Below are 15,188 nucleotides of genomic sequence, written 5' to 3'. Positions count from 1 at the left end.
CCTGTAGAAGGGCTATTTGGTAGAGATCCTCAGTTCACTTTGATGGGCTAGTATACCATGCATGTGGCTATCAATATATATTTAGGGACACTGTAGCTAACAATGCAATTGGGGGGGGGGGCACTGCCTTTGGGGACGCTGTGACTGGCACAGTTTTTATGAGAGCTATAGTAGGCACAGTATTTCAGGGCATCTTGCTGACTCCTTGCACCATTGCCACCTTCCATAGCACCGCACACTTCTCTTTTTCACAATGGGCTATCTAACGGGCATTACATAATTATGTGGCACATCCCTGCCCTGTGATTACTTCAGCAAGAAGTTATGCACAGATCTTCGGTCAGTTTTATCAGAAGTTTCTTTGATATTAGTTGTGGGTGCGTTGGGTAGACATGGTGAACCTGTAGGACTAGCAGCGGCTCAATACATCTAAGTGGTCATTCTTCATAATCAGATATCTGATCCTGTATATTTATTACAGAAGGATAAGGGCAGGAGAGAATCAGGACGCCACGGCTATTTATCAAACTGCCCTTCAGGAACGAAGACTTTATAAGGTGCAAATTGCTTCGTATGCCTTGTGTTTTTTTTCTTCTTTCCATCAGGGCTATTTTTCATTGTGCTTCCCTGGGTGCTATAGAGGTGGACTGTGCGCTGGGTTTTAAATTTCATGCTTCAAGACTTCTAGACACGGAGAACGATGCTGCAATCCATCCTGCTGATGGAGCAGCCCGTACTTTCCCAGCACCATTCCATCTTTTACTACTTTGGTTATTTAATAATCTTACTTAAAGGAGTATTTCCATCATATAATGTTATTGCATATTGTTAGGCTATGCCATAACATTATGGTGGGGGTCTGATCACTGGAATTCCTGCCAATCCCCTCAGCTTTCTGCCTGCACAGCAGCGCTTCGTTCACCGGCTGTAACATGGCTTTATTCAAGTGAGTTGAGCTTTGCTGCAGTTGCCTGTACAGCAAGTGACTACCGTGGTTCCTGGTAAGTAAGCCCTAGCCTGATTTTTTGGGATTTTCAAGGAGACTTGAAATATAAGCCCTACCCTGAAAATAAGCCCAAGTTACATTACATAAAAAACCCCAAACATTAGCTAGCAGGCTCAGTCCAGGTCCTTCCTGCTGCTCTCCAGAGCCCAGCACGGTTCCTGCAATCCCCAGCCACTCATACAACATCACTTCCTTTTTACAGGATTCAGAAATCCAGCCTTCAAGAAGTGATGGCTGAGATTGGTTCTTCGAGCGCTGCATTGATTGGCTAAGCAGCGCTCGAAGAACCAATCACAGCTGCGGCTCAGCCAATTCATATATCCCACGCAGCTGTGGTCTAGCACTAGGGTCTGTGGTCTAGCACTAGGGTCTATGGTCTAGCAGCTGTGGTCTAGCACTAGGGTCTATGGTCTAGCAGCTGTGGTCTAGCACTAGGGTCTATGATCTAGCAGCTGTGGTTCAGCACTATGGCCTATGTTCTAGCAGCTGTGGTCTAGCACTAGGGTCTATGGTCTAGCAGCTGTGCTCTAGCACTAGGGTCTATGGTCTAGCAGCTGTGCTCTAGCACTAGGGTCTATGGTCTAGCAGCTGTGCTCTAGCACTAGGGTCTATGGTCTAGCAGCTGTGCTCTAGCACTAGGGTCTATGGTCTAGCACTAGGGTCTATGGTCTAGCAGCTGTGGTCCAGCACTATGGCCTATAGTCTAGCAACTGCACTCTAGCACTAGGGTCTATGGTCTAGAAGCTGTGGTCCAGCACTAGGGTCTATGGTCTAGCAGCTGTGGTACAGCACTATAGTCTATGATCTGGCAGCTGTGGTCTAGCACTATGGTCTAGAAGCTGTGGTCTAACACTAGGGTCAATGGTCTAGCAGCTGTGGTCCAATACTAGGGTCTATAGTCTAGCAGCTGTGGTCCAGCACTATGGTCTAGCAGCTGTGGTCTATGGTCTAGCACTATGGTCTATGGTCTAGCACTATGGTCTATGGTCCAGCACTATGGTCTATGGTCTATAACTATGGTCTATGGTCTAGCACTATGGTCCATGGACTAGACTCTGTGGTTTAGCACTGTGGTTTATGGTCTAGCAGCTGTGGTCTAGCACTATGGTCTAGAAGCTATGGTCTAGAAGCTGTGGTCTAGAAGCTGTGGTCTAGCACTATGGTCTAGCAGCTGGTAGAGGATCCCTATCTATCTACATGTCCAGCTTTGATCTGACTGAGCACTGTCATCTTTCCATTGAAATCACTGGAAGCTGAAATGTAAGCAATGCTAAAGGACAATGCTGACCAGTCTCTTCAGTCATTAGAACATACAGTAATTGATACAGAACTCACTATACAATCTGGAGTCTTACCCTGTTGAACTTGTATAAGTTCGTCCCACCATGCAATCTTCTGGTGGAGATTCTGGGTTGTACCAAAAATCGGCAAAACATCTGCTAGTTTGTTTTTGGGTGACCTCCTGTTCAAATCCATAATCACTGCAAGTTAAGAACATGAAATACAAATTTAGAACAGACATAAAATGTACACAAAGCCCAAAACGTGTAATCTGAAGAAACTCCTCTGTAATATTTATAAGTGTAATAATTCAGTGTAGAAAAGCTTTCTTTCTTTTGATATCTCCTGATCTCCTCATCAGTTTTGCTTCATACTATAATTCCAGGCTGTACTGGCTATGCCTTATTGTGGGGGGTTACAAACATTTCCTACTTTGCTCTCGTTATTTCCTACTTACTAGCTGTTGCTCTAATTCCTGTTCCTGCCCTCTGCATTACATTCATGTTCTCCTCCCATCATCTAAGTTTGCTCCTGGGCGGGTACCAAGATTCTGCATGGGAGGTACAGCCGTCCTCTGCCCAAGTAGTTCCAGTGATCTCCAAGCCGATGAGCAGACTGGAAGACTTTAAGGACTTATTCAATTGTTTGTACAGTATTTAATGCTTGTTTTATTTCCTTACTCCGGAGACGTAACTTGAAACTGCTGGACCCTAAAATATCTGTACCACTCACTTATCATGTACTGTTTATAATACTGGCATGTACTTATGTGGCAGAGAGATTCTTTTAGGCCTCTCTACATCTACCTGCAATATCGCACTAATGTTAGTCAATGGAGCTATTACATAGGGATGCTTTTTATCGTTTATATTGTAAACACCCAACATGGCTTATCATTAATAAACATAGAATATACATACCACACATAATCTGTGCTTTCACACTGGCATATTCTTGATGTAAGGGCTGAAGTGAAACTTCTACCTTTAATGCACCATGATGATGTCTTTCTCTTACGGAAGCTTCTCTGCTGACCCATAATGCAATGGTCTCCCTGTATGTAAATTACATGAACATAAATAAGTTGTCGATGGGTTATAAGGATAGGGCCACAAGATCACATCCAACCAGGGAAGTTTGGTATTTTTATGTTCTCTTCAGGGTTGGTTGGTTTTTACTACAGATGTATAACTTACATGTACATAACTAGTGATATACTATACTGAACCACCAATATGAGGTTTATTCGCTCTAAAGACTGTGAATCTTATTGGTCAAAATGACACTAACATCTGAATGTTATATTTTTAAAGTTCATTTTACATATTAGAAGCATATAAAAAAGAAGTCAGGAAATATTGCATTTTTAAAAATGGCCACTAGAGGTCAACACTATAGGCTAGGCTCCAAACTAGTTAAGTATGATTTTGCTTTACAGTGTACAGCAAAACTGAATGACAGATCTGTAATACTACCTGATCCAAGATAAGTAGCTTTAATATTGACAATAGCAAACAGACAATTCTAAACAGAAGGGGATATAGTGTTATCTGAGGTCTGATGATGTCACTGCCCGGCTCTAATCATGCTGTGATGAGAGGAAGAAGAGTTACATTAAAGGTCTATTTAAGTCTCTTTATATTAATATATTAAGTATATTAATATAAAATTATTAAATAGGAAAACAATGCTCTGAGCACAATGCAACTATTAGAGGGGATCAGTCAGGTTGAACACACTGTCCAAACTGCAGGCGTGATGTTGTAGAGCAGGAGGAGCTGAGCAGACTGATATATGGGTTTATGGGGAAAGATTCAGTATATCTTGCATCTTGTTCATCTAAACCTTTTTCATTCTGATCTGAAGAGTCAAATGGGCGGAGCTATCAGTGATTCACAACTACTTCTGAATGTACAGTCATGCACATATAGCTGTCAATCACCAAAGCTCCGCCCATTGGACTGTTCAGCTCAGAATGAGCAAAGGTTTAAATACAAGTTATACTAAATCTATATATTGATCTGCTCAGCTCCTCCCGCTCTATAACATGAAGCCTGTGGTTTGGACAGTATGTTCGAGCCAACAGATTCCCTTTAAGAAATTAAAGGGGTTTTCAGAAATGGCAATAGATATCTGATTACTAGGGTTCTGGGACTCCTAGAAATCCAGATATCTGCACATCCCAAGTTCCTTAAGTGAATGGAGCAGCACCTTTGTATATCTACATTTTACCCATCAGCACACAATACCTGTGTATTAGAGAGATTCCAAGAGTCGTAATCCTCCTCAGTGCACTCTTTAAAGAACGAGGGTCTAAAATCCACTTTTACTAGTTCCCAATCTGATCGGTAACCAAAATGTCCGAACACCCTGCAATGTAAATGGCCATATGTTAGGTTTTCCTTATTGATTTATTCTTACAGAACAGTAACTTTTTTGATAGCGGAGCAGATGCCGACCGTTCCTCTTGATGGATGGGGTCTACTAGCAGACATATGACTTACCGTGTAGAAAAAAACCTGACAAAGCCCAAATGCTCAACTACGATTTCTCAGCAGCAATATCCTCAACAAACCTTAACACATTTTGCTATGATCAGCCAGGCATGGAGGCTGAGCTGCTGGGCTTAATAGGGAATTGCCATAAGGGAATGTAACTTGTAACCACCGCATAATTCGAAGTACTAAAGAAAAGCTAACATTTTTGAAGAAATAGAAGCCTTGCTTAAAAGAGATGTCTGGTTCCAAAAATCTATTTTCAAAAACTATATTAGGGAATTGAGAGTTAGGCCTCATGTCCACTGGACCATCATAATTACAAAATCCGTGCAGGTGTCACACGTTTTCCGTGGCCATAGGGATGCATTGGACACTCGCAGGTAAGTAAATACCTGCGGATGTCCTTTTTCCCTGCTGCGCGGATTGCACATGCGGGAAATCACCCACAGCATGCTCAATTTTCTGCAGGTCTCCGCAGGCTTCCATTGAAGCCTATGGAAGCCGTCCGTATCCGCGGCACACCTGCAGCTGAATTTCTGCTCTGCCCCGGGAGCGCGGGAGAGCAGGAGTTAAAAAGAAAAAAAAAAGAGTGCACGGCGCATGCGCGCGGCACGCATCCGGTGTGCCGGGCTGAAAAAAAAAAGATCCGGCCGCGACGGAAGGCAGTTCCGCTGCGTCCGAACAGGTAAGAAAAATCAATTTTCAGGCCTCATGACCGCGGGAAAGGAGGGACCCGCTGCGGGATTCTGCATGGTGAATCCGCGCGGGCCCGAGTTTCCTAGTGAACATGAAGCCTTAAAGGGGTTGTCTGGGACTCGTACTATTGATGACTTATCCTCAGGATCATTAGTAATTCATGAATGTGGGTCCGCCACTTGGGATTTCCCTTCAGTTTTTTGCTGGGCTGCCATCAATGCAGACTGCGTTGGAAGCAGATAGTGTTATCCCAGGTTGGTACTGCACATACAGTTCGGATTGAATTCATAGGGAACTGTGCCTGCAGTACCAACCTGTGCCACTACAATATTGACAGTGCTATCTGCTTTCCGCGATGTCTACGCCGAAAGCAGGCCTGGTGAACGGTTGATAAGCAGGGATTTCAAGTGCTGGACCCCCTTGGATCAACCATTACTAAAGAATAAGCCCCACACCAAATAAATAACCACAGGTACTTAGTTGACACAAAAGTCTACTGCCTTACCAAATGCCTCAGGCAGGACAATAACCGGCGCCCATGTAGAGGTGGCCCTGGAAAAAATACACTTCCCTTATAATTATGGCTGATTGGCTAGCTAGGGGAAACTCTTCCCTGTCAATCAGGAGATGTCATGGTAGCAAAGTGAAGAAGAGCACATTATACACAGAGCCCACTGAGGGATTTGTGACAGACAACACCCGAGAGACCTTCTGCAGTGACAGGAAGAAGGCACTCAATAGTGCTCAGCGCCGAATGACAGATGTGTCAAAAGGCATGGACACGTAAGTAGGGGCTGATGTCGAGACGTCCACGGGGCTCCATTTCCATATCGGGGCCGGCGCACCACAATAGGGAAAACCTGATTTACTGAGAAAGGCAAATACTATATAATGAGAAGATGAAACAGCTGGTGTGGATAGATGGGTACAATCACAAGAATCATGAAGACATCATTGGGAATTTTGTACTGTAGCTTTAAAACTTGTAGACCCAAGCAGAACGCAGGACATAGAAGGAACATGTGTGTTTTGTTACCTAAATAGTTAATAATTATTTATAAATAGTAATAACAACAATAATAATAAATACACAATATTATAGAATTCATATTAAATAATTGGATAATAACGAAACGGCTATTCAAAATGTTCCGGAAAATGAACACTTCCATATTCCATTTCTTGTCCACTAGGTGGCACTGCGATCTAAGCACTGTTCCTCATTCCGATACCCACTGAGAAATAGTGAGGCTTAGAAGAATATTAAAAACTTGTGGTTACTTTGCAGAAATACTTCAGATAAAATGCTGAGCTTGAAGCACATCTGTTAGTCTTACAGGTAAGCACGCTACATTTATCATCAAAATAAAAGTTGAGGCTCAGGGAATTGTCAAAGAGAATCCTCAGTGTAGTTTCTCACTGTAGATAGGAACTCCTCTGGTGAATGGATATCACTTCAAGCTTGTTATAATGCTTCATTTAATGCACTCAAAATCTTCACATCCTTATTCCAAAGCACTTCATTTTCTCAAGCTCCGATGCATAAGATATACAGGATGGAAGTATACAATGAAAGTCTTTTAATTCAGCATCAATGGGACCTGCCTGATGATTAACCAGTATAGACACCATAGGGGCCAACACTCTGCTTTCCCAGACAGATGACTCTCAACTATGCAAATGCATTATAGATATTTGCCATCTGGGACTATGGAAAAGTTGTTCGAGTTGTCATAGGGGTCATATTAACTAATACCACCCAGCGTGCCCAGGAGTGGATATATCTAAATCATTATATATCATTAGGGGTTTCTAAAGCCTAACTCATGGGGCCAGCTATATACAAGACTAGTTTAAGCGTCAAGGAGAGACAATTCCTTTAACCTCTCAGTGACCAGCTGAATGTGATTTTATGGCAGTCAATTAGTGTCTTTAGGCTAGGCTGCCATGTTTTTTGGGTGGCCTAATCTAAGGCTGGCACAGAATTCCCAAGTCAAGATGAGCTGGGGCTCAGATGCATCCTGACAGCCGGGTTCCTGCACTAACGTCCGGGAGTGGAGAGACCTCTGGTTTCAACCATTTAATCCCTTATGTGCCGCAATCAATAACTATAGGGGCATATAGGCAGGTGACAGAGGGAGGGGGCTTCCCCTGTCATCTAATGGCAATCCTTAATGCCATAGCAGGGTGCCTATGGATTGCCATGGCAGTTGGAAGCCTGATGAAAGACTCCAGATCTGCTAGGCATGCCAGCCTATCAGACTCTAACTTTGGCAAGGTCTGATTGTTGGTCTGTCAAAAGTACAGTACACTACATAAATAGTGCAGCATAGTATACAAGTAACTGAATGATCGCAAAAATATGTAGAAAGATAAAAAAATTCTATAAGGTTAAATAAAGTTTATTAAAAAAAAAAAGGAAAAAACACTTTCTCCCTACAAACCCCCTTTGTTATGGAAAAAAAATACAAAATAGACATACTACATATTGCCACGTTCATAATGACCCGAACTAAAAAAATATTATGTCCGTTGTCTCATGGGGAAAAGTGTAAAAAAAAACATGGAAAAATTTCTATTTTAAGTGTTTTTACTGAATAAAAATATTAGCACATAAAAAACTACAGTATTGCTGGAATTGTATTGAAATACAGAATGAAAAGAATGTCTCACTTATAGCATTTGGGGAAACCCAGAAAATAAAACCTAAAAAAACAATGGTGGTCATTAAGGTGCAAAACAAGGCGGTCACTAGGGGTTATATTACAGTTGTGGCCGGGTTGACACAGACATCCCATTGCTTCCTCAACACAACAGGATGTCTGTGTCTCTCCACAGTACTACAGTATTCCTACTACATTAAGAAGTGGTAATGCGGTGAGGGGACAAAACGGGGAGGGGTCGAACTCGGCGTGGTACTCGCTCGAGTAATGAGCACCATCGAGTGTTCGCTCAACTCTAATCTGTATCTCACACCAAGGATGTAACAAGTTTGAGGGATACCAAAATATGTAGATTTTTTAAACCTAAAGCTTCTGCGGAACTTTAAAAACAAAACAAAACAGGGTATTCTAGAATTGTAATTGCAATCTACAACAAACTAATGTCTTCGTCCTGGGATGTGTTACCCTGTTTCCCTGAAAATAAGACATACCCTGAAAATAAGACATAGCATGATTTTCCAGAATTTTTGAGGATGCAAAATGATTTTTCAGGATTTTTGAGGATGCTTGAAATATAAGCCCTACTCCAAAATTAAGCCCTGCTAACAGTTAATTAAAAAAGTCAATTTAAATAGTGTCCAGGCAGCTAAACATGTAAAAAAGTTAAACCTTTTTGAACAAAAATTAATATAAGACACTGTCTTATTTTTTGGGAAACACGGTAGTTATACACGGAAGAAAGATTGGTGGTGGAATTCTATACATGTCTATAGTCATAGCCTTAATAACCAAAAGGAAGAAATATGGAAAAAAACACCAAATGCTTACAGTATGATAACGGCCACATCCACAAAACTAGAAGATGGTACAATGGGGCACATTTATCTAAGACCAGCATTTTACACACTGCTGGAGTAAGATGTGGCAAATGTATAAAGACACTCAAGCCTCTTAAGGGCTCTTCCACACTGGCGATAGATTTTCCTGCGATGCGAGAGTAAGTGAAAACGTATGATTATGAAACCAATGATTTTCAATGGTTTCATTCTCATTTGCATTGTGTTCACTCACAGCTCGCAGCGCTAAAGAAAATCTGCACTATCACCCATTGTTTTCAACGGTGCCGGCAGCAGCAGCACAAGCCCTGTTGAAAACATAGGGAGTACATCGTGCTCCCCTGACACAGCTCACCTGGAAGAGCTGTCCGGCTCTTCTCTCCATCCCAGGCAATCTTCATCTGTCTTTTGGTGGGCCGGGATTGAAAATTTCCACCCTCCTGAAAGCGCTGCCTCTGATTGGCTGAGTGCTGTGACCAATCAGAGGCAGCGCTCAGCTGTCATTCAATGACAGCGGCCCTATTGAAAACAATGGGGGATAGTGCAGATTTTTCTTAGCGCTGCGAGCCTTGAGTGAACACATCGCAAGTGAGAATGAAACTATTGAAAATCATTGGTTTCATAATCATGCGTTCTCACTCTCGCATCGCAGGAAAATCTATTGCCAGTGGGAAAGAGCCCTAATACATTTGTCGCATCCTGATCCGCCCATGTGCCTCCTACTAAAATCCGGCAATATTTATAGTGGATTAGATGGGACATGGGTAACCCCCTCTCTGTCTCACCAAGCCCAATCCACTTTTTTTTTACAAAAGTGGCAAGAACAGAAGAAAATAACAACTGTTGCAAATTTTTGCAAAGGTAAGACTTGCACAAAAAACTGCAACTTTCTCACACCTTAATGATGGTGGAAATATTTTTAGGAATCTTCCTCCAAATGTCTATACATCAAAAAAGCACAATAATAGTCTGAACCAAAAAGTAACATACGTCATCACCAAAGTCTCATCTCCGGGTTCACTAAGAAGTCCGTCCACATACACAGGGGTGCTGGTGAAGTTGTGCACACTCCAAGTGTAGCCTTCATCTACACTGAATCTAAAAGGAAAAATAAGACAAGAAATCGATCAAAATAAAGAAAACTGAAAAAAGCATGTTTTTTTTAGTTGCATAATTATTACAATGCAAAGGTGAGACTGAAGTGAGTTCGCTGCTTTTACAGCTGTTGGGATCAGCACAAAATACCGGAAGAAAAAGAGCCGCATACAGGACTTTTTCGTTTGGTAAAATGGAAACCAACCAGCCCCCATTATAGTCACGAGGGTCTGTTCGGCGCTGTCAGTTGGCTAGGGGATTCCATTTTTCTGCTCCCGTAACAGAGCAGAAAAACGGAACCACACCGCAGATGGGAATGCAGCCTTAGGCCGGTCTCACACGGCTGGATTTGAATTGTGGGTTCCATAATCGGTGTCCTTGCTAACAATCTGCGATAAAACACAGGCATTGAAAGGCATGTATTTTCAAATTTTCCTGCACACTCGCGGATATGAATTGCGTATTCTGCGAGTAGAAGAAAAATTGCAGCATGCCTTATTTTACTGCAGAATCGGTGAGAACAGCGTCCATTGATGTCAATGGAGGCGTGCGACCCACAGGCCATACAGAATTAACATTAATACGGGTAGCCGCGTCACTGCTAAGCAACGGCGCAAGAAATACAAACAAAAAATTACCTGCACTGCGCATGACCGCCTGCGAGCCTCCGTGGTCATGCGCAATACAGTAAAGTGCCATACGTGGGATCACTGGCCGGGCTCACAGACGGAATCCACTGTGGGCCTCCTGCATGTGGAATTTGGCCTGCTCATGGGAACCTGGCCTTACTGAAATACTAAAGTGTCGTGTATATTGAATCCTCATAATATATGCACAAATCTTTCTGGCAGCTTGCTACAATGTGAGTCCAGGCTGTTCAACTGACAGAACATTGTCTAGATCAGTGTTTCCCAAACTCCAGTCCTCACAAACCCTCAATAGGTCATGATTAGAGGATATCCTATAGATAGAGGGATATCCTATAACAGTTGTTGCGAACCCATGGCACGCGTGCCAGAGGCGGCACGCAGAGCCCTCCCTGCTGGCACACGTCGCCATTGGCCGTTCACCACTTTAGTGAATACCGACAGGGGCCGCGGCTCCCCTGCCGGCATTCACTCAGCTGCGCAGCTAGCGGCGCTGATCCTGGTGCACACTGTGACATCAGTGTGCAGCCAGGATCCTCCTCCCCCTTCCCGACTTGGTATTCTTGTATTATGTCGCCACCGGAAGTTAGGGGTGGCGACATAATACAGGAATTTGACATGTACTCACGCCCCCAGCTTGTGATTGGCTCGGTGTGTGTGTGGCCTAAGGAGAGGAAGCGTCGGTGGCATCGGCGCATCCCGAGAGGCTGGGGCAGCAGCACATGCAGCGCCGGCAGGATGAGGACAAGGAGTGGCGGCGGCAGGACCAGAGCTGCTGGCAGCGGATGCTGAAGGGAGCGGCGGTGGCACCAGGACACTGAGCGCTGTCGGCAGCACTACAGGAGAGGTCAGCTTCTGCATTTTATTTCGCTTTTATTTTACCTGGCCTGGAGGGCTATTTTTCAGTGAGGCTTACATATAATGGAGGGCTGCTGTGCAGTGTCACTATTCTACTGGGGGCAACTGTGGGGTGTAACTATTCTACTGGGGGCCGCCGTGGGGTGTCACTATTCTACTGGGGCCGCCGTGGGGAGGGGGTCACTATTACCGCTGGGGTGGAAATGGGCAGTTTCAAAATAGACAGTGTGCAGATTTTGACTGCTTTTTGGATGCGGAAATGCTGCAGAATTTTCCACAGAAATTTGCGCTGAGGACATTCTGCAGGATTTCCGCATCCAAAAAGCAGTCAAAATCTGCATATTGTCTATTTTGAAGTCGCTCTGTCCTTTTTAGAACAATGGAGGTAAAATCATACATCGTGATAAGCCCCGCCCACTGCCATGTTGGCACTTTTTGATAAATAACTGGGTTTTGGGTTGCAGTTTGGCACTCGGTCTCTTAAAGGTTTGCCATCACTGTCCTATTGTAAGAACACCTGTGGCAATGTCCGAGGCACCGACAATAATTACATCACCTGTGCAACACTGAGGAAATCCTGAAAACATGACCCGTTGGGGTCCTTGAGGACTCTAGGATTCCTCTCATTCACTGACTCTCATTAGCTATGCCCTAACAGCCAGTCTTAGAATAGCCCTGAGGGGATCTTTTTTAGGCCCAGGACTGAGGCATAGCACCGTTGGCCCCAACCAATGATTGTAATCACCACGGCTTGGATGGATGACTAGGATAACACCCTCTCTTTAGAGCCTCTTCTCTTTTTTATTAACATTTTCGTAAAACTTGTCTCATCATAAAAGAAAGACAGCTACCAAAAAAATCCAATCTTATGTGAGCTTGTTAAAATTGCAGAGGAGAGAAAAATGAGGAGCATAACTCAAAGAGCTCAGTAAGAGCCTATCACGGCATTACCAAATCCAACTTCGAGTAGCATCCAAAAAAAGAAAAGAATTAAGCACAAAAAAAGAGAAAAACAACTTGTAGAACAGTTGACGACACAACAGACACTAAACTTTGAACAACTAGACATAGGTACGATAGGTGAGGTGGTAAGTAGAGGGGAGGTGAGGGGAGGGGGGAGACTGGACCCGCAGAACTGAGAGTGGAGCCCAATGTCACCTACTTTTAGCCCTAATAAGCTAAAACTTATGAACTGAAAGTAGGTGACCAACCGAGTCCAAGGAAGTGTTATACTAAACTTTCCCCATCATTCCCCCCAGTGTGAGTGCTGAAAGCCACCGCTCAATTCATTGAGCAGCGCACCAAGTAGTCCGCCGATTCTAATTTCATAATGGGTGGACTACTTAGCAGCACCACTCACTGCAATCAGCGCCAGCTTTCAGTACGGACACCGGGGGAGCAGGAAAGGTAAGTATAACACTTACATCCCTGGACTCAGTGGGTCACCTAATTTCAGCCCATAAGCTTGGCTTGTAGGTCTAAAAGTAGGTGGCAGAGTCTCTTTAAACAATTCTGTTTAAATACTGCTGATTTCTTACATTTTTGGCTGAGGAATGGCTTAGCTAAGGGGTGGGGAATACCAATGTGTTTGTCCTACTGAACACAGAGCAGTGGGGGGAGGCTCCAGCTGCAGCCAGTTACAGGAGAGTGAGGAGCAGAGGGACATGGATCACCTCCTGATGCACATAGGTATTTCTCTGTTTTCACTATACTATGAGACAAAACGGGGTCAAAGAAAAGGAGGCAATTAAAGGAAGAAAAAACAAAAATCACATTTTCGGAAGATACAATTTATATAGTCAAAACATAATACATTACTTGAGTATTTTCAGAGGTATGGATGTATCTTTGATGGCCACAATAACCCCACCATGGTCCAGATATAAGATATGATGTTCTTCTTCAAACACCTATGTAAATAAATAAAGATTATTAAGTCAGCTACAATTTTGCCAATTCATAAAATTGATCATTGGCGTGTTTATTGACTCAAAGCTTCCCAAGGGTACGTTCACACATCGCTGATTTCCTTGTTGTCACACTTATGGCATATCAATAAGAATGGTGGGTATCCAACCTGTAATCCCTGGTAAGCGCTAGAATGAGATGGCAGTGGCATTAAGTACGTACCATATCTCTCTAGTTCCTGATGGCTCCACTTGGTTTCTTTTGGAGGCCACAAGGTGGATCACTGACTACCATGGTCCAGTCATATGGCCACTAAAAAAACCCAGGTGGAGCTGACAGGAGGTGAAGCAGCATGGCACTTCATTCTTATGATCCTTGGAGGTAGCAGCAGGCAGAATCCCATTGATTAGACATATATTAGACATATAATAACAATAGGTCATCAATGCCTTTAGGCCACATTTAGACGGGCAAGTAAGAAAATCAGACCAATATTGCACTCGTAAGCCTTTGATTTCTTTCTGCGATGCATTTGCAGGAAAAATGCATTGCATCAGTGTTCATGTGTTCTTTTCTTGTGCAACTTCTGTCCATATCGCAAGTCCATAGACCTCCAATCGCCTGTGTAAATACAGCGTTACCAGCATAAAGAGGTAGGTTTGTGTCTCCAGTAGACTGCACATCACTAAGGTGGGTTCGCTGTCCATAGAGATAAGGTCTACTTGTAGAAGTATTATATGTATAACATATGTATAGCAGTGAAGTGGATATCTTCATTGTAATCTCATTGCCTGTTTTATGACTTTTTGATCTTTTTCACAGATGATCTTTGCCCGTAGTTTAGAGTAACTGCTAATCCCTGTAAGGTGATACTCCGGAGCAGCACTTCTTTTTCTGTGCAGTGTTATTTTATTCACTTGTTTGTTTTGGACGGATACTTTGTTTGACAGCGCTATAACAGCTGCCGCTATCTGGGGCTGTAAAGAATGACAGATTAATACCCTGAAAGGTGATGACAATGGGCTAAATCTTTACCAAGTTGCTATACCAGTTCCTAAATCTTTCTCGCTCTCTCTCCCGGAGCGTTGGCTGCCAAGAGAAAAATTCTTGTGGAAAGGAGGATTTCTTACTGTAATTTTGGATTGGAAGCCTCTTTTTGGTGGCTGGCAGCAATTCTGCACTTGTTCATCATCTGCCTGAAATGATCTGTCAAGTTTATTTAGCAGTACAGGCTGACCGAGACATTTCTCATAGCTCCAAAAAACATCATCTTTATGATTTTCCTGGATTTTAGTCAATGTGATGCTTTTCTCCAGTACTCTGCTTGGTAAGACTAAATAGATGCAGAATAATTCCTGCGGTGTATCTACAAAGGGGAGGTTTTCTTAAAGAGACAGTTCAGTGAAAACTGGAGGTTGTCTTTGCAATACTTAGTTGTGGAGTCCTTTTGTTTTTGGTGTTTGGAAAGGTGTCCAGCAGTAAACACATGAGATTACCAGATCTCCAGGCTTCTGCATTTTTAAAGCCATGATGCCATAGATCCTCAAGTACAATCCATTACCGATATTATCTGAACTTGAACAAATCCGTTCACGTAGCATAGAAGAGATCAAATGTTGCATGCAATTTAAGGAGAAGTAGCTGATCAAGCTGTCCTCTGTCTTTTGAATACAGCTTTGGATGTGACTAGAGTGACAATG

General features: G+C 43.2%; 1 protein-coding gene across 1 annotated transcript in view; it reads right to left on the bottom strand.

The window, feature by feature from the left end:
• Positions 1-15,188, bottom strand: part of SORCS2 (sortilin related VPS10 domain containing receptor 2) — an 816,984-nt gene that overhangs the window by 45,760 nt on the left and 756,036 nt on the right. The window contains exons 13-17 of the mRNA XM_066573326.1: positions 13,399-13,490; positions 9,971-10,078; positions 4,537-4,657; positions 3,208-3,341; positions 2,362-2,487 (exon numbers count right to left, since the gene is read on the bottom strand). Coding sequence (XP_066429423.1) covers positions 2,362-2,487; positions 3,208-3,341; positions 4,537-4,657; positions 9,971-10,078; positions 13,399-13,490 — 581 coding nt within the window. The remainder of the gene's footprint in view (positions 1-2,361; positions 2,488-3,207; positions 3,342-4,536; positions 4,658-9,970; positions 10,079-13,398; positions 13,491-15,188) is intronic.

Source organism: Eleutherodactylus coqui, chromosome 7 (genome assembly GCF_035609145.1).
Source record: "Eleutherodactylus coqui strain aEleCoq1 chromosome 7, aEleCoq1.hap1, whole genome shotgun sequence".
Lineage (NCBI taxonomy): Eukaryota > Metazoa > Chordata > Amphibia > Anura > Eleutherodactylidae > Eleutherodactylus > Eleutherodactylus coqui.
Note: the sequence above shows the minus strand (reverse complement) of the source record. Positions and strands in the feature narration are given on the sequence as shown.